Source organism: Aspergillus welwitschiae, assembly GCF_003344945.1.
Source record: "Aspergillus welwitschiae strain CBS 139.54b unplaced genomic scaffold BDQ94scaffold_29, whole genome shotgun sequence".
In the NCBI taxonomy this organism is placed as follows: Eukaryota; Fungi; Ascomycota; class Eurotiomycetes; order Eurotiales; family Aspergillaceae; genus Aspergillus; species Aspergillus welwitschiae.
The window spans coordinates 26184-49325 of record NW_020798723.1 but is presented as its reverse complement, the minus strand read 5'-3'; the positions used below and the strand labels follow the sequence as shown (position 1 = coordinate 49325).

At 48.8% G+C, this 23142-nt stretch overlaps 7 protein-coding genes across 7 annotated transcripts; 3 read left to right on the top strand and 4 right to left on the bottom strand.

The window, feature by feature from the left end:
• Nucleotides 1-30: 30 nt before the first annotated feature.
• BDQ94DRAFT_148481 (uncharacterized protein) lies at nucleotides 31-1860 on the bottom strand. The gene is made up of 2 exons (XM_026767203.1): nucleotides 1657-1860; nucleotides 31-1546 (listed from the first exon to the last, which is right to left on the bottom strand). Exons 1-2 carry the CDS (start codon nucleotides 1714-1716, stop codon nucleotides 536-538), a joined length of 1071 nt encoding a protein of 356 aa, XP_026623486.1. The 5' UTR covers nucleotides 1717-1860; the 3' UTR covers nucleotides 31-535.
• Nucleotides 1861-5182: 3322 nt separating this feature from the next.
• BDQ94DRAFT_148478 (uncharacterized protein) lies at nucleotides 5183-5882 on the bottom strand. Its single transcript, XM_026767202.1, has one exon. It carries the CDS (start codon nucleotides 5663-5665, stop codon nucleotides 5447-5449), a length of 219 nt encoding a protein of 72 aa, XP_026623485.1. The 5' UTR covers nucleotides 5666-5882; the 3' UTR covers nucleotides 5183-5446.
• Nucleotides 5883-5886: 4 nt separating this feature from the next.
• On the top strand, nucleotides 5887-9870 carry BDQ94DRAFT_148477 (zinc metalloproteinase family protein). Its single transcript, XM_026767201.1, has 5 exons — nucleotides 5887-6862; nucleotides 6923-7018; nucleotides 7107-8844; nucleotides 8903-9029; nucleotides 9088-9870. Exons 1-5 carry the CDS (start codon nucleotides 6551-6553, stop codon nucleotides 9182-9184), a joined length of 2370 nt encoding a protein of 789 aa, XP_026623484.1. The 5' UTR covers nucleotides 5887-6550; the 3' UTR covers nucleotides 9185-9870.
• Nucleotides 9871-13481: 3611 nt separating this feature from the next.
• Nucleotides 13482-13773, bottom strand: BDQ94DRAFT_148475 (uncharacterized protein). The gene has a single exon (XM_026767200.1). The coding sequence runs from the start codon at nucleotides 13678-13680 to the stop codon at nucleotides 13516-13518; it is 165 nt and encodes a 54-aa protein (XP_026623483.1). The 5' UTR covers nucleotides 13681-13773; the 3' UTR covers nucleotides 13482-13515.
• A 23-nt stretch (nucleotides 13774-13796) lies between these two features.
• On the top strand, nucleotides 13797-14572 carry BDQ94DRAFT_148474 (uncharacterized protein; the record flags this gene model as incomplete). Its single annotated transcript, XM_026767199.1, has 1 exon — nucleotides 13797-14572. A coding segment is annotated over exon 1 (191 nt), but the record flags the coding sequence as incomplete, so codon positions are not given.
• A 2354-nt stretch (nucleotides 14573-16926) lies between these two features.
• BDQ94DRAFT_148471 (uncharacterized protein) lies at nucleotides 16927-17568 on the bottom strand. The gene is made up of 2 exons (XM_026767198.1): nucleotides 17549-17568; nucleotides 16927-17493 (listed from the first exon to the last, which is right to left on the bottom strand). Exon 2 carries the CDS (start codon nucleotides 17332-17334, stop codon nucleotides 17059-17061), a length of 276 nt encoding a protein of 91 aa, XP_026623481.1. The 5' UTR covers nucleotides 17335-17493; nucleotides 17549-17568; the 3' UTR covers nucleotides 16927-17058.
• A 1992-nt stretch (nucleotides 17569-19560) lies between these two features.
• On the top strand, nucleotides 19561-22166 carry BDQ94DRAFT_161258 (grainyhead-like protein; the record flags this gene model as incomplete). The annotated part of the gene is made up of 5 exons (XM_026769356.1): nucleotides 19561-19577; nucleotides 19664-19798; nucleotides 19914-20435; nucleotides 20498-21792; nucleotides 21844-22166. 5 exons carry the CDS (start codon nucleotides 19561-19563, stop codon nucleotides 22164-22166), a joined length of 2292 nt encoding a protein of 763 aa, XP_026623480.1.
• Nucleotides 22167-23142: the final 976 nt, after the last annotated feature.

Genomic DNA, 23142 nt, shown 5'->3' with positions numbered 1-23142 from the left:
TTTCCTTTTCCGGGTGGGAGGCATTGCGGGGTCGTAATTCCTCGTGACTTTCGTTGTCAGATACGGTTCCTGATGATAACTTACAGGGTTGTCAAGTGTAGACGTCATGAGGTAGAGACTTTGGTCATTGATTGAGATGTATAATCGTGTGGGAATGGTACTATTGTATTCTGCTTGATCAAAGCAATATCATGAGTATCTGTGGTTGATAGTAGGGACAAGGAACGTCAAGATTAACCGAACAGTGAGTCACACGATATGTTTGCACACAAAGGAAATCAGTTTCCAATAGTCCTCTGGAAAACATGGCATAAAGAAAATGGGGTATGTGGTATGGACAGGTGGCGTGTACATTATTTCGATAGTACCGGCCCACGACAGGGCGTGGCCGGATAACACAAGGGAACTTTGACTAGACATTGGATACAGTGGCGGGGTATGAAGGTGGGTAGAACATAACAGTCATTAGGAGTCATAAGCAATAGGGGTGGGGGAAAACGCATAGACAAGAAGGGTAGAATCTGTACATCCAGATTTATTTGCTTTTTTCCGGTCGCAGCTCTTCACCGAGTTGGAGGACCATGGCAGGCCCCTTTCCGCGGTTCCTCGGGCTGTCCGTGCTCGGGGGCAGCAGGCCGTCAAGATTAGATCTCTTTCGCTCCTTGTTCGCAAGGGGTGTTCTGGAGGGCCCTCCAGGCGTGCGACCGCCCCAGGGAGGTTGGGCAGGACTGGGTGTTACATTCACAAAGTCGGCAAAGTTGAACTGTTGATTCGGAGTGCCGAAGTTGGGGAAGACGCCGCCGCCGCCAGGAGTGGGTGTTAGTGACGGGAGAGCGGCGTGCTGGCTCGGAGGAGTCGACGGAGGGAAGTCCCGAGCCTGCTGCGGTTTGGCCGGAGTTGGGGAATTGGCCAGGTACAGAAGCAAATCTGCTCCGTCTGCATGCCGCAATTGTCGGTCGTTCCGGGATAGACGGGCGTGCTTGGGAGGAGGCGTGCGGGGAGGTGAAGAGCCTGCCATAGAGCTGACATGCTGAAAACTGTGAACGGGGAGGTCGGGGTCGTTGTCGTCTTCTGAGTGAGGAGGATATGCCGGCGAGGAATACTCGGGGATATCTGACATGAAGGGAAGGGGAAGGTGTCGGTTCAGGTGCTGTCGGTTGAAGCCTGGAGACGATTCAGGCAGGTGGTGTGAACTCTTCCAAGACACCCGGGGGGCTTTAACCGTACGGTCTGTAATCGAGTCCGATCGTAGACGCTTTCGGCTGGCAGACAGCATGGGCTGCATTGCCTTTGAATCGAAGGTTGCTGCATGTCTATTCCGAGACGATCGAGGGAGCTCCTTCGAATATGACGAGTTGGGCAAGGGAGGCGGAGTCAATGGGGTTTCACTCCGGCTGTGCGAGACCTCCGACGAAGAATCCGACGGCCTGTCACTTCCCAAGCACACCTGTATTCCGCCATTATGGTTTGGTCCGAGGGCCTGTAGACGTCCGTTCTGATATTTGACTTTGGCGAGGCCTAAACGATCCTGAAGGCTGAGGGACACCTAGTGGTGAAAGAAACACATTCGATTAGACTTGGCTTGGACAGACAAGGGAGAGAGGGTAAAAGTAAAATTTTAGACCACATCATGCAGAGCAAGGACAGTGCACATACCTGGGCAATGTCAATTTTGCGGATCGTCCTCTCCGAAGTTGAAGGTTGAGTAAGAGCCATTGCTCGGTAATATCGAGGACAGGAAGCGCTGTTCAGCCGGTAGAAGAGCTCTGGCAGTGAGCATCGACCGAAGACGGCTGATGAGGTGCGGGCCCTGAGAGTAAAGGGCTTGAAACCACGTCCAGGTTCGAAGTGGAGGAGTCAAGTCGGTGGTGCACAAGGGAGGAGGGGGGAGAGAAAGGCTGAGGAGAGGAGTCTGCAATGGGATCCAATTGGCAAGCGGAGTGACGAGCTAGCAGCCAGCCAGTGAGTGAGAGAGAGCAGTAGTTGGTTCAGTTCACCAGGCAAGTTTAGTCGGTGGTTTTAGTGAGGTTAGTTTGGGCTCGGGTCAGCAAAGGGAAGGGAGGCTATGGGCCTAAAGCAGCCACGAACTCTGGGGAAATCCCTTCTTCGTTTAGCGCCCACGGGCACGGAAGCGGCGAGAATAGCTGGTATGTATGGAAGTCGTCCGGGCCTGCCTGGGTAACCTGCAACCTCAAAGAAAACGGTCTTTGTGTTGGGAATGCGGGAAAGGCAAGAAGTTTCTTCAATTGAGGGAGGGTGGTGGATAAAGAGAGTTGCCATCGTCGCCAGTTTGAGCCAAGGGATGTTTTTTTCCCTCTGACGGATGGATTCCCCGGTCGCCGTCAATAGCAGCTGAATTCCTTACAGGTGACAGACTTGATAATTGATGCATCTCATTCTCTATTCGACATGAGTTTGATTATTCCTTCTCTTTCTTTGCTTTTTCACATCCCCTATAATTCATGACTCGTGAGGGCTTAAGTTATACTACACAAAAGTTGCACAATTAAACGCTGCGACTCGCTTCTGAAGCAGCCGGCAGACAACTCTCGTCCACTCTGAACCAATGATTCCTGCGATCATCTCGGAATGCACCAGCGCACCACTGGTCAGACACATGCCACAGAATTCTCCGATCCATTCATTCCTGCCCCTCTCTTTGTCTCGCCCGCAGCATTTCTTCAGCCGTGCGATTGTGGAGAGAGGAATTCTTCCTCCTCACTTCCTCAGTAGTCGATCGAGCATAATAACAATTCTTCCAATGATCGATGCCTGCCGACCGTAGGAATACTTCGTACTGACCCGGTCTTCTTCCTTTTTGGGTATGCCGATGTTCAAATAGTAGTAGACTTTGACCAACGCATCTCTACACATGGGCTGCCTATACTTTCCGAATGGGGAGGCCAGGCAGATGTTCAGTGTTAACAGCATTTGAGTATGATGGACACGGCAGTCAATCACGGAGTATCGGCCAGCCATATGGTTCATAAATACACTCGGCTGAAACAGAGAGCAAGTTATGAAGTAGGCGTTAGAGCAAGCTCTTCTGGAGCACGCGGGTCATTGTAAATACGCCTTTGCGGCGGCTATGGGCCGACAGTGCAACACTTCGGATTTGGCTGGACCGGGCGTTGAGTATGTCGGACCCCGAGCAGTGGTACCCGACATTCTAAACTCATCTTCCTGTTGCTTCTGTCGCCGCAGTTATCTATGTGTTTGCCTTGTGCTCTTGAGACAAACCCGCTAGCGGAGATCACTGTTCTAAAGGAAGTGATCATCTGTTGTTTGCTCCTTAGCTAGTTTGGGAGCTCATTGACTAACTTAGCAGATTGATTGCCATGATTATTCAGCGGGAAATGAGAGACAGAGAATTGCAAGCCAGCCCTACGGTGGTGGAGACTGGGTGGTCCTCGTGCAATGAAAAACCAGGGAGAGAGATTTGCTAGAGACGAGGAAAAGGTTGCGAAAGCACTGATAATTCGGGACAAAGCAACACGGGACGAGGTTATGGGACCCCAGTAACTAAAGAAACAGGGAACGCAAAAGCATGACGTGTACGAGGAGCGGCTAGTATGCACCTAGCTGAGAAGTACCATGCTCAAAGCCTCTCCGTTACTTAGAAGTATCTCACTCACGACCACAGTAAGCACTTAAGTAGGTGCTACTACAGCTAAGAAGAAGAGAGAGAGAAAAAAAAAGGTCCGCGGGCGGTTCTGATTGGGACTAAACCCCACAGGAACTAGAACAGCAATACTGCCGAAGTCATGAGTTACTTAACTATGCAGAAGATTCGCGAGGATCTGGGCGGATGATGACATTGCGCTGGAGCGAATCAGTCCGACCAAGTTGAGGGCGTGTGATAAGGAACAGAAGAGGTGGCAGGCTCCGACGCCGACTCACAGCCCCCAAGGAAGCCAACGAGATACTAATACTAACGAGGAGGGATATTAGCAGGATCCATCCAGGTTTGGGGATGGATGGATCTGGATTTCTGCTTCATGCGGACTGGCCCCGTCTCGTCCTGCAGGGTCTAAACCCTTCCGGGTAATCTCAGGCCCTCCAGGCAAACTGGCAGCTGTGGTTGATAAGGAAAGGGGAGAGGCGATGACGACCCCGAAGTACCACTACTTACGCTACTAATCTTTTAGTCCTTGGTAGCTGGGTGGTTGGGGCTCTGGCGTCCTTTTCCTTTTCCCTTTCTGCTAGTTTAGTACTCTACTCTATTCCGGAGATACTCCGTGAAGCAAAATGCCAGTGAAGCAATCATGGAAACGGGAAGTCTGATTAAAATCTGTAACATAGTTCGCGCATAGAGAAAAGGGAAGAGGAAGAGAGGGGGAGGGGCAAAGAGCAGGAATAAAACACAATGGAACAACGATGTCAACCACCCGCCTATGCTAGCAACTACTAGTTACTTGTTTGTGCTTGGAACGAAGAACTTGGTACCGTCCTCGCAGTCCCATGCTCTTTCCACTGGACGTGCTGGGGACATAAGACTCTTGGTTTTACTGCTTTAGTGTTGGTGAGACCTAAGGGGTCCCATGTTCTCCCTCCAAAAAAAGCACTGACTCTTGCGCGGTCCCTATCTACTTAAACTTGTACTGGTTATCTTTCTTCGCCAATTTCTACTGGAAATCTATTTTTCTTATCTACCCCCTTTTTGTCATCCTGCAGAGGCCCGGTCTACCCTGAAATATGAGACTCCAAGTTACTCCGGGACCAGATAACCGGCCAGGGTCATTAAGGGTCAGATAAAGCCCCATTTGGGGGGAGGAGAGGGGATGGGGGGAGGGGGTTAGGAGGGGGCAAATTTGACTTGCTGGACTTGACTAACTTACTCCTACTGGACATCCTAGTCAGCACGCAGGAGCAGTGCGATGCAGAGACTAACAAAGTAGCAAAGCACCGCCAACGGAGACAAATATAGCCGGCGATCGTCTTGGCTCCACCGTCTCGGGTGGTGAGACGGTGAAACCAAGAAGGCTATCTCTTCCCGCCCGTTGGCCAGTGGCCGCCAGCCTACGTAACACATCCTTGTCTATTCGCAACGGACAAGAAGCTGCAGCTGGATGCGCCCCACTGCAGAGTGGCAGTTGCGTTTTTAGTGCCTGGACCAATTTTACTTCTTTTTTTTCTTCTTCTTCTTTTTTCTTTTTTTTTTTTCCTTTTTTAAATTGGTGTTAATTATTACCATCGTCATTATTATATTAGTATATTTAGAACGATAATTTTAAATTATTATCATCGTGGGCTGGACACCGAGAAGTGCCATATTGATCACTCTCTATACCTCTCACACTGTACTTGGTATTTTTTTGGAAACAAAGTTCCCTCCCCGAGACCGATGATCGGGTTCGATTTGATTTTTCTAGATGGAAACAGATGGAGGCTGGAAGGGAAGATGAGCCGATAATCAACGTCGTTCAACCCGAGTTAGTTCGTCATATTAGTGGTCAGATCTGATTTCAACCGAAGACAGTAACCACCAACTAAGATAGTAGCATGTAACTAACTCCCTCACTAAATTCAAGCCACGCAATGAGACAAGAAAAGAACAGAACAAGCTTTGGGTTCGAAAGGAGGTACTGGATCTAGGTCTTCGTCTACGCCGATTAGAGACAGGTGAGATTGCATTATTATTTGCTGTCTCACATACCAATGACATTATTGTTCGCGATTAGCTCTTAGTCCAGGCACTAATCGACTCCATCCTGATTTCTCTCTCTCTCTCTCTGAGTCTCTTGTCTCCAGGCTGGCTTGCTTGCTTGCTTGCTTTGCCAATTTGCCAATTAATTCCCTTTCGTTCCTTTTCCCTTTTCCCTTTCCCTTTCCCTTTCCCTTTCCCCCCTTCTGCCTGTCCTGTCCTGCCCCCTCCCTCTCCCTCTCCCCTCTTTTCCTCGCTCTTCCCCTCGGAAAGTCCCTCGTTCCTTGTTTCTGGGATCATTCCTGGGTTTTATAATTTTTTTTTTTTCTATTTTTCTCTCTCCCCCCATCATTCCACTTCCTTCCTGCCAGCTCGCTAAATGGACTTCCGCTAAGTCAATTGTCACTTGACGTTCCATTCCAGCCTTTCCTCTCGTTTATACTTTCATCCTCGCCCGGTTCCTGGATGCCACTCTGGTTGATGCGGGGTGTCTCTGCCATTCGTTCGTCACTCGCTGCCGCAAACGGTCGCTCTCCTCTTTCTCTGATCTTCTCGTTGTCGTCAACGCTGAGCTGTCCACGAATCTCTCGTTAAAAATAACAAAAGAAAAGAAGACCAAAAAAATAAAAGTAATTGAAAACCATTAACAAGAGAGAGAAAAGAAAAGAAAAAAGAAACAGCGTTTGAATCGCAGTCGCTCGTTCATCTATCCCTGGCAGATTACTTCTACTTGGCTTTCTCAATTAGAAGAGTCCAGTTCATTCCTCCCTGAAGAAGGCAAAAACGAGGCAAAGGTCACTCTTGCCTTCTCCGGTATACTTACTGCCCCATCCACCAACTACCCTCCGGCCTTCTTCTTTCTTCCATAGCAGCAACAGCAACCAGCAACCAGCAACACCGCCCATCATGCCGTTGTTTAAACAGCTCCGTCGTCGCTCGAAAGCCAACATTCACCCCAGCAAGTCAGCGCCAGAGACAAAGTCCAACGAGTCTCAGTCCAATGGGGAAATGACTTCGGGAAAATCATCATCCACGCTTGAAACAGCCTCCTACAGCTCTCTCACTCCACCCTCGTCAATCAAGCCAACTCTCTCTTCTCCCAATCTACCATCCCTCAGCGAAAGCAACGGCACCTCCAACAACGCCGTCTCTCCTCTTTCTGCGCCTCCCCAACGCCCTGGCCTGCTCACGGCTCCGTCGCAGCGGAATAGCGCCTATGTAAGTGTGACCCACTCCGGGTGCGGTTCCTTGACTGACCACTTGGATTACTCTCTGCAGTTTGGCAGTAATATGTCTGTCAATGGGGCTGTGCGGTCGCCTACTCCCTCCTCTCCTTATGCTCCGAGGATCATCTCCATCTCCGATAACTCTTGGGTTTGTACTCCGCTACTCTTTTTTTCTGATTCCTCGTTACTGGATCAATGAGCGTATTCAGGGCTGACTATTATTACTTCCTCCACAGGTCCATCAAAAGGTACTGCTGGTGTATGGCCAAATAGGAGACCCAAGACAACATCCGCTGGACGGAACTGTAACGGTTTCCCACCATCAGGACAGCTTCCCCTCGGTCCCGTGGCCCGTTACATCTGCTCACTTCAAGACCCTGGTGCACCTGGTTCCGGGGCCGAATCGCCTGCGCTTCGACTTTGTCACAGCCAAAAATTCGTCTGGCAGTGCGCATCAGACTGTCCATACGTCATATATCTGTATCAACTACCTTCCCTTGGTCAATACGCCGCCCTTGCACCTCGTCGTTCTGCTCGGAAAGGACTCCGATGGCACATTTGACGCCGTGCCCGAGAGACAACAGCGGGAAGGAAATGGTCTCGAAACTGCGATCCAAAAGTACCGCATGGCGGCGTATCTTTGGCAGGCATTCACTAGTGAACAGATGTTCCGTAACAATTTTGGCCGTCGGTGTTTCCGGTTCGAAGAAGAATGGCAAGCAGGCACTTTGAGCCGCCGTGATGCCCTCAATGGCCAGATGCGGAATGAGGCCAAGGTCCACGTTGTCCGGACTGACAAGACGGTCGCAGAGCTCAGAGATCTCAACCTCGCCCAGCAGAATGATTCTGCTACCCACAAGGATGAACTGTTCCGCATCGCAAGAGATGCGGTGAAAGACCATTTCCGTCTTCGACCCGGTCAGAAGCAGTACGTCTCGGTCTTGCTTCTCGACTCCCACTGGGATGTAGGCACCCAGACCATCACTGGCCACGCCGCTCTGGGCTCAGGCACCGGGGATCTCAAGCTAGCGATATTTGGCTCCCACAGCCTGCAGAGCTACCCCACCAGCTTGGAGGATGTTGTAGACGCCTTGTCGGACTGCACCAGGACTGACACAGACTATGTGGCTAACGATTCCGGTGAGGGCGGTTCCAGCTGGGAAGCCGCTAACATCGGTATTGGTGCTCATCTCCATGAAGTCGGACATCTCTTTGGATGTCCACATCAGGAGTCGGGTATCATGCTCAGGGACTATGTTCGTCTTAACCGGACTTTCCTTACACGTGAGCCCTTTGCGACTCGGACAAAGACGCAGGGCCTCAAATTGTGCCTACCTCAAGATGAGTGTAGTTGGCATCGGCTGGACACTTTGCGTTTTCGGTTCCACCCCTGCTTCCGGCTTCCCGGCGATGCTCCTGTGGGCTCGGACGATAGCGTCTCGGTTTGGCCGGTGGAGAACGGTAAAATCGTTTTCACTGCCTCGACGGGTATCGCATTCATGGAACTCTACGCTGAAGGCGACAATGTATGCCACAGCTTTATCGAATACTTGAACAGCGAGTCGAGCAGCAACGGACTGCCAAGGCAGGTCACGGTGACGGAAAGCGAACTGCGACAACGCGTGTATGGAACCGAGAAAGAGAAGAAGAAGTCTATCCGTGTGGTCGTCTACTCTGGCGCCCTCGGGAGTCACAACATTGACTCGGTTAGCAATCTGAAGTCGAAGCAGAACTTGGTCAAGCTTCCCAAGAGTCATACCGGGTACAGAGGAAACAAGGTGGGCCTTTCGCAGCTCGAAGGTAGTGAACCAGAGCAGCTGCTGCTTGACTGTGCCTCTGCGTCGTCGACTAAGATCCTTACCTCTATTCGGATATACCATGACAATGCGCTCTATGGTCTGGAATTCTTCTACGAGGATGCTACGAGCCAGCTCTTCGGCAATCGTGGTGGGAAGCCTGATGATTTTGTGCTTGGTAAGTGCATGGCGCAGTTCTGATGGGATTGTGCGATTATGGTCTAACAAGTTGACAGATACCCGGAGAGGTGAAATTATACTTGGCTTCTATGTTCGCGCTGGAGCGTGGGTCGATGGCATCGAGATTTTGACCAGCCAGGGCAGGAAGTCTGGCATCTATGGAAACGCCTCGGGAGGCTCAGGGTATGAACAAGCCTGTTTCTGCCTCGTTACTAAACCCGCTTTTCTAACGGAAATCCAGGTACACTCTGATCCCCCCACTTGGTTATAAGATTGCCGGCATTTCCGGCTCCAGTGGACCCTGGATCGACAGCTTCTCGCTGGTAATCATGCATTGATCATTGCATGCCAATCAAAGGATTGCCAACGCTTGCAGCATAGGTGTTGATTAAGTCTTGCGAGTCATCGCTTCGCTGATGATGGCCATACTTGACCCGCCTTGCAGCACCTGGTCCAGACCTTGAAGGAGGTTTCAGCAACATATCACTCAACTTGGGCATGCGCCTTATGCCAGTCACCGAATGAACCGTCTCATGATCTTCACTCATGAATACAGATGCGCTTGCGTCTGATGTCACCTGCAATTCGGCCCAGCTCGACGACTTCTGTTGGCCAGCAGCAAGGCCGATCATCGAGCGGAATCGTTGGCAGACTAGAGCTGCGCAGTATGTCTGCCCCGCGCCTTCGAGCGCACATGTCTATATTCCATTACATTTCCTGTTTTTTTCTTGTGGGCTTGCCATTTGAATCTTGACTGTCTACATTGGGCGGCGCCCGGGAGTTGCGGTGGCCTTCAATCCTTGTCGTTTCTTATGTCACTTCTTTCTTTCTTCTCTCTTTGCCGGTTCGATCAGTGCTGAGGGACTGTTACTGAATATATGGAACGGGTCAGTACACGGTGCATGCCATGAAATAAGCGGGACTTGGATCATGGCGATTCATACTGGGGACATATTTGTTTAGGGGACATAATTGATAGTTGGCCGAATGGCCCATAGATAATTGCACATGCTCTGCATCTGCCAGTGATGGCACTTGATTCGTCCTAATCTACTGCAATAGATGTAGCGTAGAGTTTGGTAGTTACACCTTGGCAGATGTGCAGACGATTCTGGAATAGAACGAGGAAGATTGATGGCGGATAGATGCGTCGGGTAGATAGCTATCAAACCATCCGTGACAGATCACCTGCTTCTCTTAAGATGTCGTGTCTGGTGGCTGGCTGACGATTCAGTATAGCTTCGCTGCACTCAATCGCGATCCGCAACGGATGAAAGATAGATCGCGATTTGCATGCGGATGATATGCATGGCATCGAGACCGGTCATACCCTTAGTATGACTTGCATCTAGCTAGGGTATCAGAGATAGCGAAGACCATTATCCGAAGCAGTGACCACATCCTACCATCTACGATGCATACAAGAGATGGAACAGACCACGAGCCTGCAATAAACCATCATACAAACGCACCCTACATCGTCATGGATGGGTGGTGACTAGAATCATCCTCACAAACTCTCACTCTACCCATAATATGCCTCAACTCGTCTCCTATTGCTTCTTCCATCCATACACATGTCTCTCTTACCCCTTTTAGTTCGGACCGGTGCAAATCGAACCTAACTCTGCATATACTTCTATTGCTTGCTTGCTCTAGTGCGTCGATCGATCAACCTTTCGTTTTCTTCTTTCCTTTTCCTTTCTTTCCAGTGAGTGCGACAACCACCCACCCCCCCCTTGGTTTAGTTTGGTTTGATCGCCATCAGCCTTATGGTTCAGCCACGGCGTCAGGTACCCTACCTAGACCTTGGGACCCTCAACCAATGGATCCGTCCCGTGTCAGCCATACCGAACGCCATCCAGTCAGCCAAGATGCTGGATGATGGGGTGGCGCTGTAGGATTGGCACAGGACGATTTGGAATACCCTCCGTGTGTCACCTGCTCCTTTTTCTTTTACCCCCTCTTCTCTTTCTCTTATTCTTCGGAAAGGAAGAACATGGAGGAACCTTCTTGCTGGATGGGGAGTAGTGGTGATCTATGAGACTTTGTCACGTTACATGTTGGCTTGGGGTTTGTACTCCTTCCTTCATGGGACTAGTAGAGTAGATGGATAGGGGACCGTTGAGGGTTGGTTGATTGATTGATTGATTGATTGATGGAGTAGGACTCGCTGTTGGGGATGTGGCTGCATTGGTGTCTGTGCGGGGATCGAGCTCCATACTTAGTAGTTGCTTACAGTTTGGGGCCGCTGGACGGATGGACGGTTGTCAAAGCTTGCTTCTTTTACTTCTTTGGGATAGTATAGTCACTTAAGTGGTTGTGTCCAACCTTGTTAGTATTCTCTGATGCTACGTTATTAGTTGGGTGTAACTTGCGTAGTTAGTAGTGATTATCAAGTTGTGAGGGTATCTTCTGCATAGCAGTTAATGTGAGTGCAACGGAGTACGGAGTATCTTGATAGAGGTGTTAAGTCTGTCTATTATTACTACTTACTTATCTTATCCCCTATATCTAGATAGACCTACCTATAGTTACAAGATAGAAGTAACATACCCTGTGTGTTAATTACATCGTACTACCGGTAATTACCAGGTCCCTTCCCCTCAGGTGACCAAAGACTAAGCAATTCGGTTACGTTCGTATCAGAAGGACCAGTATTCATGAGTATAGTATACTCAGTAGGTATGGTATGCATGCACCATATTTTAGGAAGAATGCGAATCAGGAAAACAATCATCAATATCAGGCACCGAACAATTGATTCATTGGGCATCAGCATGGCAGCAAAGCAAGTGAGCGACCGTTCGAACATTCCACATTGATTCCACGCAAGGGGAAATGAAAACGCAGCAGTCAAGATTTGTAAAAGGCAGCAGAAGAAGATTACTACTCACTTACGGATCAATAAAGCCAAGTGCACTAACTAGTCCTGTCACTATCTACGCCACAATGGGATTATTTCGGGTCATCTTCATCGATCAATCGGTTCTTTGCTGTGTGCTGGGGAGTATTAAAAGGCGCGTGGTAAAATTAAAGTAGATCTTCCTTTTCTGTCTTATTTCCTATGTGCTTTACTGCCTATCTGCAAATCTATTCATCTGTATTTCCCCGAGCAGAGTAGTTCACATAGTCCGGAGTAGGCTATTGCCTGAAACGGATGAATATCAATTCAGTCACATGTAATGTATGTATTGCTACCTGACCGGAGAATTGTTTCATGGAACCAAGTTTTCCTGAGAACCATGGAACAATAGTTCCTTGGGATGGGATGAAATTCAATTGGACCTACTCATATGGTAAGGTGTGTATTTCCTCTTTCGTTTGGTTTTGATCTTCTGGTTCTTCCTCTGCCCTAGGTATAGGCAGTTGTATGCAGCCACTAAGCCATGAAATACTGCTCTCTTACTTACACGCTGTAAGTAAGTATGGTATGGCGAGCATAATAATAGAACCCCATTTGATCTGCTCAGTAAGTAATAGGGTCCTTTCTCTTTTCCCCTTACCCATAGACTGCTCAGCTATCATGTAGGTCACCAAGTAGGTAGTAGATCTCCCCATTCGTCTACTTACTTACATAAAGTATCTGTCTGCCTGTCACTCCACCCACTGATCTTATGAGTAAGTATCGAGATGATCACCCACCCACACACACACACCGGTCGCCAAGCGCACGCCATACTTCACTTAATTACCACGGAGGCAAAAAGAATGAAAGGGAATCAGTCGGTACTTTTTAAGCATATCCCGAATCCCGAATCTACATACCCGCATTCAGCAAAATGTCTCACTTGCTTACTCTTCGACGTTCTGAGCACGGGGCACGGAGTCCTCCGTAGTTTTGACACTACGCTAGTCAATTAGATAGTAAAGAATGATCTCTGATCCTTTCTCTGAACACGTAATGATAAAGTCATCGCATCGCATTGCATCGATCGAATGAATCTGATCCCAAATGACAACGGTAGATCGATCCCGCTTCCGTTCGAACCGACAGACAGACAGACGGGAAGACAAACATAACTAAGTTCCACATCCGCGGCCTCTCAACTGATACTAGTATATTTGCCACCACGCCCGGCACATACACTCCTAAACATCCCTGCACCCTCCCTCTTCCTCTTCCTCCTCCCCCCCTCCATCATATCCTCTCTGCCGTGTCAGACGGCAGAGAGCGGGATTGCGTGACCTCTTCTGATTCGATCGGAACCATGGATCACACAGCCTCACGCATTCTCATAAGATTCATAGGATAATAATTCATAGAGCTAAGAGTGGCAGCAGTTTATGTTGCACTGCCATAGTGGCTTACTTCATTGTTCTAGTTGGCTGATTTTACTCTCCGCGGGGGTGGTTAGTTAATATGAACTGACTGGGGAAATCCATGTCGTGCATGCCATCGCTCGTTCGCCTCATCTTTTGATGAGTTCATTGCCGAAGGCGGTAATGCCGGTTGAATTCAAAAAGTAATTGTATTTTTCTTGTTGTCGTTGGATGATGTTGATTGAATGAAATGACTGGTTGAAGTTTACGTTATTCCGTCCTACTGACTTGACGACTTCCTTTGTGAATTACAAAAGTACTTACTTGGCTGTGGTCTGTGAGTTATCTCATTGATTACTTTTTGTGGTTACACTCATCAATCAGCTGAAGTTTATTCTTCATCCGCTTAGTAGTATAGAGAGTGGCCGTTGAAAGTAGTAAGTAGTAATTGGTCATGACTGGTTATCGTATCCCGCTCTACAAACACAAACAACACACTAAATGAAAAAACACAACCCACACTGTAAACTCCTGTAAAGCACATACCATCGTATATACATTGCCAGTACATAATATCATACAACTATACCATGATACCCACTGACCCCAATACTAAACCACCAATATACCCGACCCCGACTGAAGAGGGGAGGGACGAGAGGAGGGGCCACCCGCCTCATCGCCACCGGCCCAGTAATAATGGCTTTCTCGCCCCGGAGATTATATGCGGATTGTTCCTCAGCTAAGAAATCTTGACTGCGGTTGCGAACGAACCACTTGCATCCACACCTATGGCCCGTCCGTCGGGCTGTCCATCCCTGCCATTTATTTTTTTGTCTTTCTTGACTGGATTTGGCGGAGCGGGTAGGTTGTTCCAGATTTCCGGATTTAGAACCCACTGGATGAGAGGGATGGATCTTGGGATGGGTGGTTTCTTGGGTCATCGTAGAGCGGAGTTAAAGAGGATGCGTTAGTGGGTTGGTTGTGTAACTGTTCTCCCTTCCGTGTTTTTTTTTTCTCGCTGTTTCTTTCCTCGATGATTAATTGTTATTCGATTCTCTCGGGCAATTGAGACTTGCCCAACAATCTGTTGCCTACGGAATACTATCCACGAATAATGAATTGCTTTTGACGTCTACACCTCGGGTTTTTGTCTTTCTAAGGTATGCTGCTATGGATCTGCCACCCCTTTATTATCTGTCATGTATGTACATGGTTCCTTTTATTCCTTCTATCGAAGAAGTGTCATAATTCAGGAATAAAGTGCGACAAACATACCGAATGCGGGCTATATTTTCCTTGTTATGGGTTCCGTCCCATAGGACAGGACACACACAGTCTCCAGTTATCTAGTAGTTGATGTAAGCAAGCATGTATGTTGTCATGCAGCACGACATGACTTATGTGACTCGAAGGGTATTAGCCGCGCAAGAAGCTTCCGCGAATAAGATTGCTTCTTCAAGTAGTACACCATAAGTAAGTATGAACTTAGAGAGTGAGACGGGTTGTGTGTGCCTTGCTGCTTGCAGTTCTTCAGCTTCCTTTCTCTATTTTGTAGTAGGTTATTCGTGATGTTTCGAGGTGGTTTTTGTGTCGATCTGTTCACGAGAATGTTGTTCTATCTGGTTTTTCGTGTATTCCTGTCATACTACCATGGACTGCTATGGCAGTGATCATACGAGGTTTGGTATCTGGGGATGAATATAAATATATGATGTTGCTGATTGCCGCAATTAACTTCCACTCCGGTATTGAGAGAGTTCGCTTCGAGCGCGAATCCACAAGTCTGAACCTGTTTCTCTATACGACACGATAGAGTCTCCTGACGGATTCTATCGAATCATTGTATGTCAGGAGTGGGCAGACAGATAAGCAACAACATGACAGGGGGCGGAGGGTTAGAATGGGACCGCATCCCTCCCCGCGATAAGAAAGGACTGACTCCAAAACATACTAAAGCAGCCACAATATACACCTCATTGAAGATCTCTTGATCACGACTGGTCGAAAGTAAAGGATTAATTACTACTTGTCATCTTATGCATGCCGTCTACACCGACTTGAGTCATGAGCAGGATTGACTAAACACTTTTATCATCGGAAAGAGAATGCATCGCATTGCACGCATCTCTTCTGCAATTAGTTTAGCATCTCATTTACTGTGTAAGTATTGATGCTGTTTCTGTTGCTGTGTGCTGCGTCTAGACCGATCCCGTCCATGACGTTAGGCGAAAGCACTAAGTACCACCCCAAAAGATTTTCAAAGCAGAGATGCGGCAATGCGCAATGCGCAATGCACCTGCGCATGCTGGTGGAGAAACCGAAAAAAATAGCTAAATAAGGGATTGTGCTAGTTACACTGTAAGCAGCAAATTAAGAAAAAAGAAATAATAGAAAAAGGAACTCCTGAATGCTATGATGTAATCCGGGGACTGCCCGTCTGCGTGAAACCGCCAGCAATTGGTGCATTAGTGGCGGGTCTTTTATCCCCCCCCCTTTACTCGGAGCAGTCGTCCAACAAATCAGAGGGAGCGTTGTCATGAATTCTATCGCGCGACACTTTGTTTAAATTGAACCTATCATTTCCACTCCAGGTAACTAGGGTACTATAGCAATCGTCAGCTCTGAAATTCCTCCAGATGGCAGGCATGAACTGTCAGCGCCCCCCTCCTCTCTCTCACCCCGGTACCCCTGAGACACATGACGTAACCGGTGCTTCTTATCTTCGAAAGAGGAAACAGATCTCTATGTTTTGGTGTTTTCGTCTGATCATGGGCATGTATATTAGGAGACTGCGTTCATGGACGAGATCTGTTTGGTCGGTGCCTTAAGTGTCTTTTCTGCCTTCTTTCACTTCAGGTGTCTCCCCAATCCCTAGTGAGTATTGGCTGAGTACCGTGTGTCGCTGACTAAGGTTAATTACGGGAGTGTCACTTTCGCATTCCCCAGGCCAACGACACGGCTGTTTAGGTAATAAGGTTCTGAGGAACTCCGTCCGATGTGACCCGGGGTCCGACATCCCATGCTTCTGATTGGCGGGACATCATCCCAAGCAATCGGCATCGGTCTAGCCCTACATACCTTTACATTTCTCATACAATCCCTGTACGCAGTATAATACAGTATCAGCCGTCGTAGCTCGCAATAAAGTGTAGAGTCCGATATCTCTGGTCGGTGAGAAGAATGAGATTTTTTCGAGACGTAGTTCTGTCCAGGAGTTAGTTTTACTTTCTTCTGTTGACCTGCAGCATCAAGCAGTGTGAAACCAAACCTTGTGCGTCTGTGCTTGGCGCAGGTTTGTGTCATAAAAGTCCATATCCATGGTTAGTGGGCGCTTCATGGTTCGATGCTCCCCAGTAAGACCCCGTGCACGACAGAATAAGCTCCCGGCCCAGCTTTCGACTCCATTTCGACTCCATAACTGTCGCTTAGGGAAGTCGGGATGTTTCACTTCCAAGCACGCATTGGTAGTTATTTTACCCACTCGCTCCCATTTCTCCATGTATATGCGTCCTCCACTCTCCTGAGGTCAGTCAGTCAGCCTGGATCCCAGCTGCCCGCAGCTGTATGTGTGTGTGATCCATCTGATCTGCCCCCTCATCATCCCTTTTCTTTTCTGACCTCCTTGCCCCATGTCGGTATGAAATAATGCGAGACCAATTGCAGACCGTATAATTTGATTTGAGTAGAGATGCGTTGTCAGAATAGATAGATAGGCCGTGGGGAGGAGCGCTACTACCTACCCAGGATGCGGACACCGTCAATCATATAATGACACTGGTGCCATGTGATAACGCTTGCAGATCAATAGGCTGAGGTGGTCTGGCCGGATGCCTACTTCGGCAATAGTCCGGCTTTTTTTTCTTTTCTGTGAAATTTAATGTCAATTTGGCGGCTCCACTTAAGTGGACAAATTGGGGTCGGAAGGAGGAAAAACCAAAAGATGTTTCTAGATACCTCTTTTTGACGTTAGTCCCGCGACCGGATACTCGCGAGGCTGGGCGTGAGTGAGCATAGTAGCAGAAACAGTAGCACCAGCAGCTCCCTCGCGTATGTACAGGAAGGAGGGGAAGGAGACCACCCTCTCTCCAAAACCGGGATCAGTGTTGTTGTTGTTGTCCTTCACTGCCAGCCTCGGGAATGTCCCGTTTCTTTCCCTTTTCCTTTTCCTCCCTGACGAGAACAGGGTGTATGTTTGTCGGCAAAGTGTATTAGCAAGTGTCATAGTCGTTGAAGGAAATATTCGGTACGCTGTGCATTATGACCGCGGTTCAGAGCCGCGCCATAGATACTGAAAGGGGATATAGGTAATTAAGTAACCTAACTGAGTAGCCAGAGAAGGTATGTACTTTTACATGCACGTCCAACTCAAAAGAACCACCCACTACTACCACATCGGTAAGGATACCTGAGTTACCACTGGCTTGGGATGGGCTTACAGATTTGTGGCTGATCGTTGGCTGCTAAGGTACCGCCCGTGAAATGTCCCAGGTACTGTGTAGGGCTGTGCGCAACGGCAAGTCAATGACTTTTCTCTCTGCATTATCATGGGGCTGTCAGTGCACTGCTGTTACTGTGTTCTGTTTCTTGGGTAGGATGACGTAGGACCCGGATTTACAAAAGGTGCCTGTTCATTGGGAAATCGGAAATCGGCTCGAACCCACTTCATTGTATGGATTGATGCCGTATCGTGGTCGCTTCGGGGTTAGTGATAGGTACAGGTGGCTTTCTATACCTATTATGTATTATTGCTCTGGGGCCTACTACACCACCAAGAGCCCACACTGCATCCTATATGCACCGGTTCAACAAGGCAGGATAACCGAGCATAGGAGATATGATGATCCGAACGTCTGGAATGTCGAGGAACAGGTTATCATGACTGTCGGGGAGTCATTGAAATGTGGCAGAGATGTTTGGCAGTCCTATCTATGCTAGCTCGCTATCTATCTAGTAGTGGTTATAACAACTAGTCAGTAGTTCAGGTGTAGTTGTTGTTGTTGATAGTATAATACAGAAACCGTAAAGTACAGCTGTATATGGGAAAGGTATTATACCAATGTAATACGACGGAATATTACTACTTACCGGATCCACACCACCCCTCACACCCTCCCCACTGATCCTGGGTCTCTTCTGGTTGAGTCCGACCCAGAAAATCATCTCGGAGACTGACCCAGAGATTAATCTACTTTTCCGAAAAAAGTATATTTCTGAGAAAAAAAATGAATTTAGGGAAAAAGAAATCACACATCAGAAAAAGAAAAAAAAGAGAAAAGTGGATTAAATAGAGGAAAAGAATAGCAGGACGCGACAGAGAAAGAAAGAGAAAGCACAGAAAGGACAGAAGAGTTTCTGGAAGGTTTCCTTCATACCTACCTCATTTGCGCTTTTTTATCACTCAACCAACCGTTATTATTGCACGTCACCACGCCTCCCATGTGGTCCCTTTTTCTCTTCTTTTATTAATAACTATCACATTCTTTCCACAAATCCTCCGATCCCAGAAAAGAAAAGAGAAAGGAAATCTCTTTCTGAATCTTTTAGGACTGCTTTGCTCCCTTCTCAGTGCTCTCAGAGGTACTCGGCTTCATCCTCTCAGCGTCCATATCCACCCTACATCCGAACTATTATTGGGGGCTTGTCTTACCGTCTAGTTCCAGCAGACTCCCCCAACATTCATCATCACCTTCCTCTTTCCTCTCTCCTCCCCTCCTTTGGGCCCTCAAGTACTACTTCCCCTTCCTCCTTCTTTTTCTTTTTTTCTACCCTTTTATCGTCTCCCCGCTATTCCTGTACATTTTTATACGGCATACGTATCTTCTTTCTTGCCTGTCGCTTCCTCTCCTCCTCTCCTCTTCCTCTTCTCCCTCTCTGTCGTTTTTCTCCTTCCCTTTCCCTCTCCCTCTGCAGTCGTCCTCATTCTCCCACCGCCGCCTCTCATATGATCTTTGAGTAAGGGGCGCATCCGCTATAAACCCAATACCTGCCAAAACCCACTCTCGTCTTCGAACACCACTCGGACCTCTTCCCCAAATTATTCCCACCCCCTCCTCTCTTTGTCTCCGCTCCTCACGATCCTCGATATCATCTCCAAGTCGCCCACTTTGTGGTCGCAATCCCTGCGATCGCTTCTCTTCCTCCGATAGACGGTGATTGGGATGTGACACTTGAGCCGTTTCCACCGCAGTCCAGAAATACCAGTGTTTTTTCCCACACTCCTAAATAAAAACGGCTCGGGGAACGTATACATACATACAACCACCGCCCTTCCCTTTCCTCTCCGAATAACTTCGAGGCCCGGATCGAATAGCGCTTGGCGATCCGAATGCCACCTTCAGCCTCCGACGCCTTCTTGTTTCCTCCTGGATTCCACGTCTCTCCATAAATCATTAAGCGCCCGGGCGAACTTCAGAACGGAATAAGTATTTAATTACCTCCGACCGCGTCGATGATGTTCCGCAACAGGTACGTTGCTATACTGAATACCGATGCGGCGCTTTACCGACGGGTCGCCGGCCATTCTCATGCTGACCGGACTACCACCCTTGCAGAAAGAATTCCCAGAAGCCAGACGACGAGCTCATCCAGAGATTCCAAAAAACTTTCTCAGACGTTGTTCCCCCAGTCACTCACCGCAATGCCACGCGCTTCGGTCAGATGCCCATCGGACCTATCACTCCAGCTAGGTAAATATGCCTTCCATTTTCTGTCTCTGTCGTTTCTGTTCTCATCCTTGTTTGGTTTGATTTGAAGCTCGGAACATATCTTTGGGCGAGAGCTAACATGATAATTCTGCGCCAGACTAAGTATGAATAACGACCTGAAGCTCAATGACCCTACACCCCGCGCCACAGAAGATATGCGGTTCGCAGCGCCTTTTGTCGATCCGAATGCTGTCTCTTATGTAAACCCACTGCAACCACATGGCTACTATACTCCCAACTCAGGTGGGCTGGGCGCAGTATACCACAGCCAAGCAGGAGATTTGCATACCCCTGGCATGGGTATGAGCATGATTACTCCGCTATCCCTCCCGCAGCAGATCTCCGCGGCCACCATCAACCCCGGCACTGCGGCTTTGGGCCTCGATCATTTCGACCAGCAGTACATCCCGCCACACTTTCACAACCCCCAACCCTTTGCTCAGCAGCCAGCGTTTGCGCCCGGTGCTTTCGTTCAGAGCGATGCAGGTTACGATGCCATGGACGATTCTGTTGAAGAGCTCTCTCTAAATGATGTGGACATGCAGGGTAATGCGTCTTCCCATTATGTTACATCAACAATCCAGGACGATCAAGCGAGCATCCAGAACCCAGGTGAAACGTGAGCGCTCAACCCTTCCCTCATCATGTCTGTTCTAGTATTAACCGTGCTGGACGCTGCAGGTTTCGCTATCATGTCACTTTGCGCGCTCCCACAGCCATGATCAACCACCAAGCCGAAATCCCAGTTACCTATCTCAATAAAGGCCAGGCGTACTCAGTATCTGTGATTGATTCTACTCCGCCGCCCATGACTACGCAACCGATCAAATATCGTACCTTCATCCGTGTGTCATTCCAAGAAGATGAGCAGAGGGCAAAGCCGGCTGCTTGTTGGCAATTATGGAAGGAAGGTCGCGGTTCCAATGAAGCGCATCAACGAGGCGGCAAGCTCCAAGCAGTGGAATATGTCGATCCCATACAAGGCGGCATCGAAGACACGAAGAACCGGCAGATTCAGCTCGAGAGCTCGTCGTTCGATGGTTTTTGCGTCACGTGGACACTCAACCCGTCAACTGGAGTTTCGGAATGCTCAATTCCTGTCCGATTCAACTTCTTGTCGACAGACTTTAGCCATTCCAAGGGTGTGAAGGGTATTCCGGTCAGATTGTGCGCAAAGACAGAGATGGTCTCCCCTGACGATACGAGCTCCACCTCGGGCAAAGAATCGGAGGTGTGCTACTGCAAGGTCAAGCTTTTCCGCGATCATGGTGCTGAGCGGAAACTGTCCAACGATGTCGCTCATGTCAAGAAGACCATCGAGAAACTCCGACAACAGATCGCCCAAGCCGAGATGGGTGCGGGCAACTACGGAAAGCGCAAGCGTAGCAATGGCTCCATTGCTCTCAAGGGTGCCGATCCGCGCCCGGCCAAGATCACCAAGCACAAACGGACATGGTCCATGGGCTCGCAGGACGGCCCTGGCAAGATGTCCTTGGAGGACGATCTCCATGCGAAGCTCGCGTTGATGCAAGACATGTTCACGTCAACACGACCGGTAAGCGTTCTGGGATTGCGGGGTGAGGAGCAGGACGACCCGGACTTGTTCCCTGTCATGCTCCCCGAGTCGCGAGAATTCCTCAAGCGGGAAAACAGCCGTGGATCCCGCTTCAGTATTGATGGTGCATCCCTGCATGCCGTCTCGCCCACCAGCAGTAGCATCTCAATAAACTCACCATGCCACCCGACCAACCTCCAGTCCAACATTTTCTATGACTCAGCGTACCATGGATCCTTGAGCACGTCTCGAGAGAACTCGCGCCCGTGCTCTGAAGTCCTGGGCGACAAGGCCACACTAAAGCATCCTGTCAAAGTACCGAAAGTGGCTTCAACTGACGGTGGCGCGCCAATGGGATTCATAGACGCGGTGGATATTGACCCAACTTACCGACCACCCGCGGAGCGTCCAGTTAAGCCAAGTAAGTAAAGTCTGTAACCCTCGAAAGATACTCGAACTGACCTAGCCCTAGTCGCGTGCTTCTACGTACGGTTCCCACGCAACGATCAGCGTTCGGATGACTATTACCGGGCCGTCTATCTGACTGAACGAACGGTTCGCGACTTGATGGAAAAGATTTCCATGAAGCAGCGCATCGACCCCCAGCGCATTGCGCGAGTCCTCCACGTCAAGCAAAACGGCCTAAAAATAATGGTGGACGATGATGTTGTTCGTGAGCTTCCAGACGGCCAAGACATGGTTGTCGAGATCTCCGAGGCGTCGTCAATCGAGACCGCAGCAGCTACGGGATCGGGAAACCTCAGTTCAGCCGTTGAGGTCAAATTGAGCTACTAATCCTGCCTCCCGGCATATCACGACATTCTTTTCGTCCTTTGTCACTCTTGAACTTCACTTCGTCTGATCCTTCTGTCTCAACCTTCAACAGAGGGCTTCTTTCTTTCGGTTCGAATTTCAGTCTTTTCAGTCTTTTCGGCGCCTGGTGCGTGGCATGAGGGACGCTTGGTCGCATACATCAAACAAGCGCATGCCTTATATTCGGAGTTTGGGGATTGCTTGCATCAATCTACGGGGCGTTCGTTGGATAGGGAATAATACACGAGTTCCCGAGCAATGATACCCTGTCGCCATATACGTGCTTATTTTGTTGCCTTTCTTTTCTTTTCTTTTTTTTTTTTTTTTTTTTTTTTTTATGTGTTATATCATTGACGATATCCTAAATTTTTCCTCGTCTGCACCGTCGTCTAGGTTTGGGGATACACGGCCCCGGCAATGTTTGATTTTTCTTGATGATATTAACTGGTTTGTAATTTCAAGAATCTGGTTGAGGTACGAGGAACACGATTAGATACCCTGTCCATTCTTGCCGGAATTACTTGGCTGCTGCAATTGCGTTTCTATTTATCTTATTCACACCGGCATACTGGGAAGGGTTCGCTATTTCCCCCCTCTTGACTCGCCTGAGTGTTTTCGTTTTCGGATGGGCTGTGTGCTGGTTCCTACTGTTATGATCCGAGCGCTACCAATTCTCTCACGCGCTTTCAGCGTCTGCGCAGCACAGAATGATCTTGGTTTATTTCGTGTGGGCTATGATGGGTGCAGACCTGCCTATACTTCAAGCCCATGAAGATGAACGGGTTTGAAGCTGCTATTCATGTTACATCAAAAGCACTAGGTTGGATATACGACAGACCCGTGCAATAGAGAGGTTATAATATCTGGAACAGATTGTCTTATCGTATTTCCGTAAGATACCCGAGCATAATCCGAGATTTGCCACCTACATCCCGGAATAGTACAAGTACACAGTAAC

Bases quoted from the DNA above. Each gene is read 5' to 3' on its own strand.
- BDQ94DRAFT_148481 (XM_026767203.1), bottom strand. From the start codon at position 1,716: ATGGCTCTTACTCAACCTTCAACTTCGGAGAGGACGATCCGCAAAATT. The intron at 1,547-1,656 runs GTATGTGCACTG...TTTCACCACTAG, and splicing joins GCAAAATTGACATTGCCCAG to GTGTCCCTCAGCCTTCAGGA.
- BDQ94DRAFT_148478 (XM_026767202.1), bottom strand. From the start codon at position 5,665: ATGTCATTGGTATGTGAGACAGCAAATAATAATGCAATCTCACCTGTC.
- BDQ94DRAFT_148477 (XM_026767201.1), top strand. From the start codon at position 6,551: ATGCCGTTGTTTAAACAGCTCCGTCGTCGCTCGAAAGCCAACATTCAC. The intron at 8,845-8,902 runs GTAAGTGCATGG...ACAAGTTGACAG, and splicing joins GCCTGATGATTTTGTGCTTG to ATACCCGGAGAGGTGAAATT. The intron at 9,030-9,087 runs GTATGAACAAGC...ACGGAAATCCAG, and splicing joins AACGCCTCGGGAGGCTCAGG to GTACACTCTGATCCCCCCAC.
- BDQ94DRAFT_148475 (XM_026767200.1), bottom strand. From the start codon at position 13,680: ATGTACTGGCAATGTATATACGATGGTATGTGCTTTACAGGAGTTTAC.
- BDQ94DRAFT_148471 (XM_026767198.1), bottom strand. From the start codon at position 17,334: ATGACACTTGCTAATACACTTTGCCGACAAACATACACCCTGTTCTCG.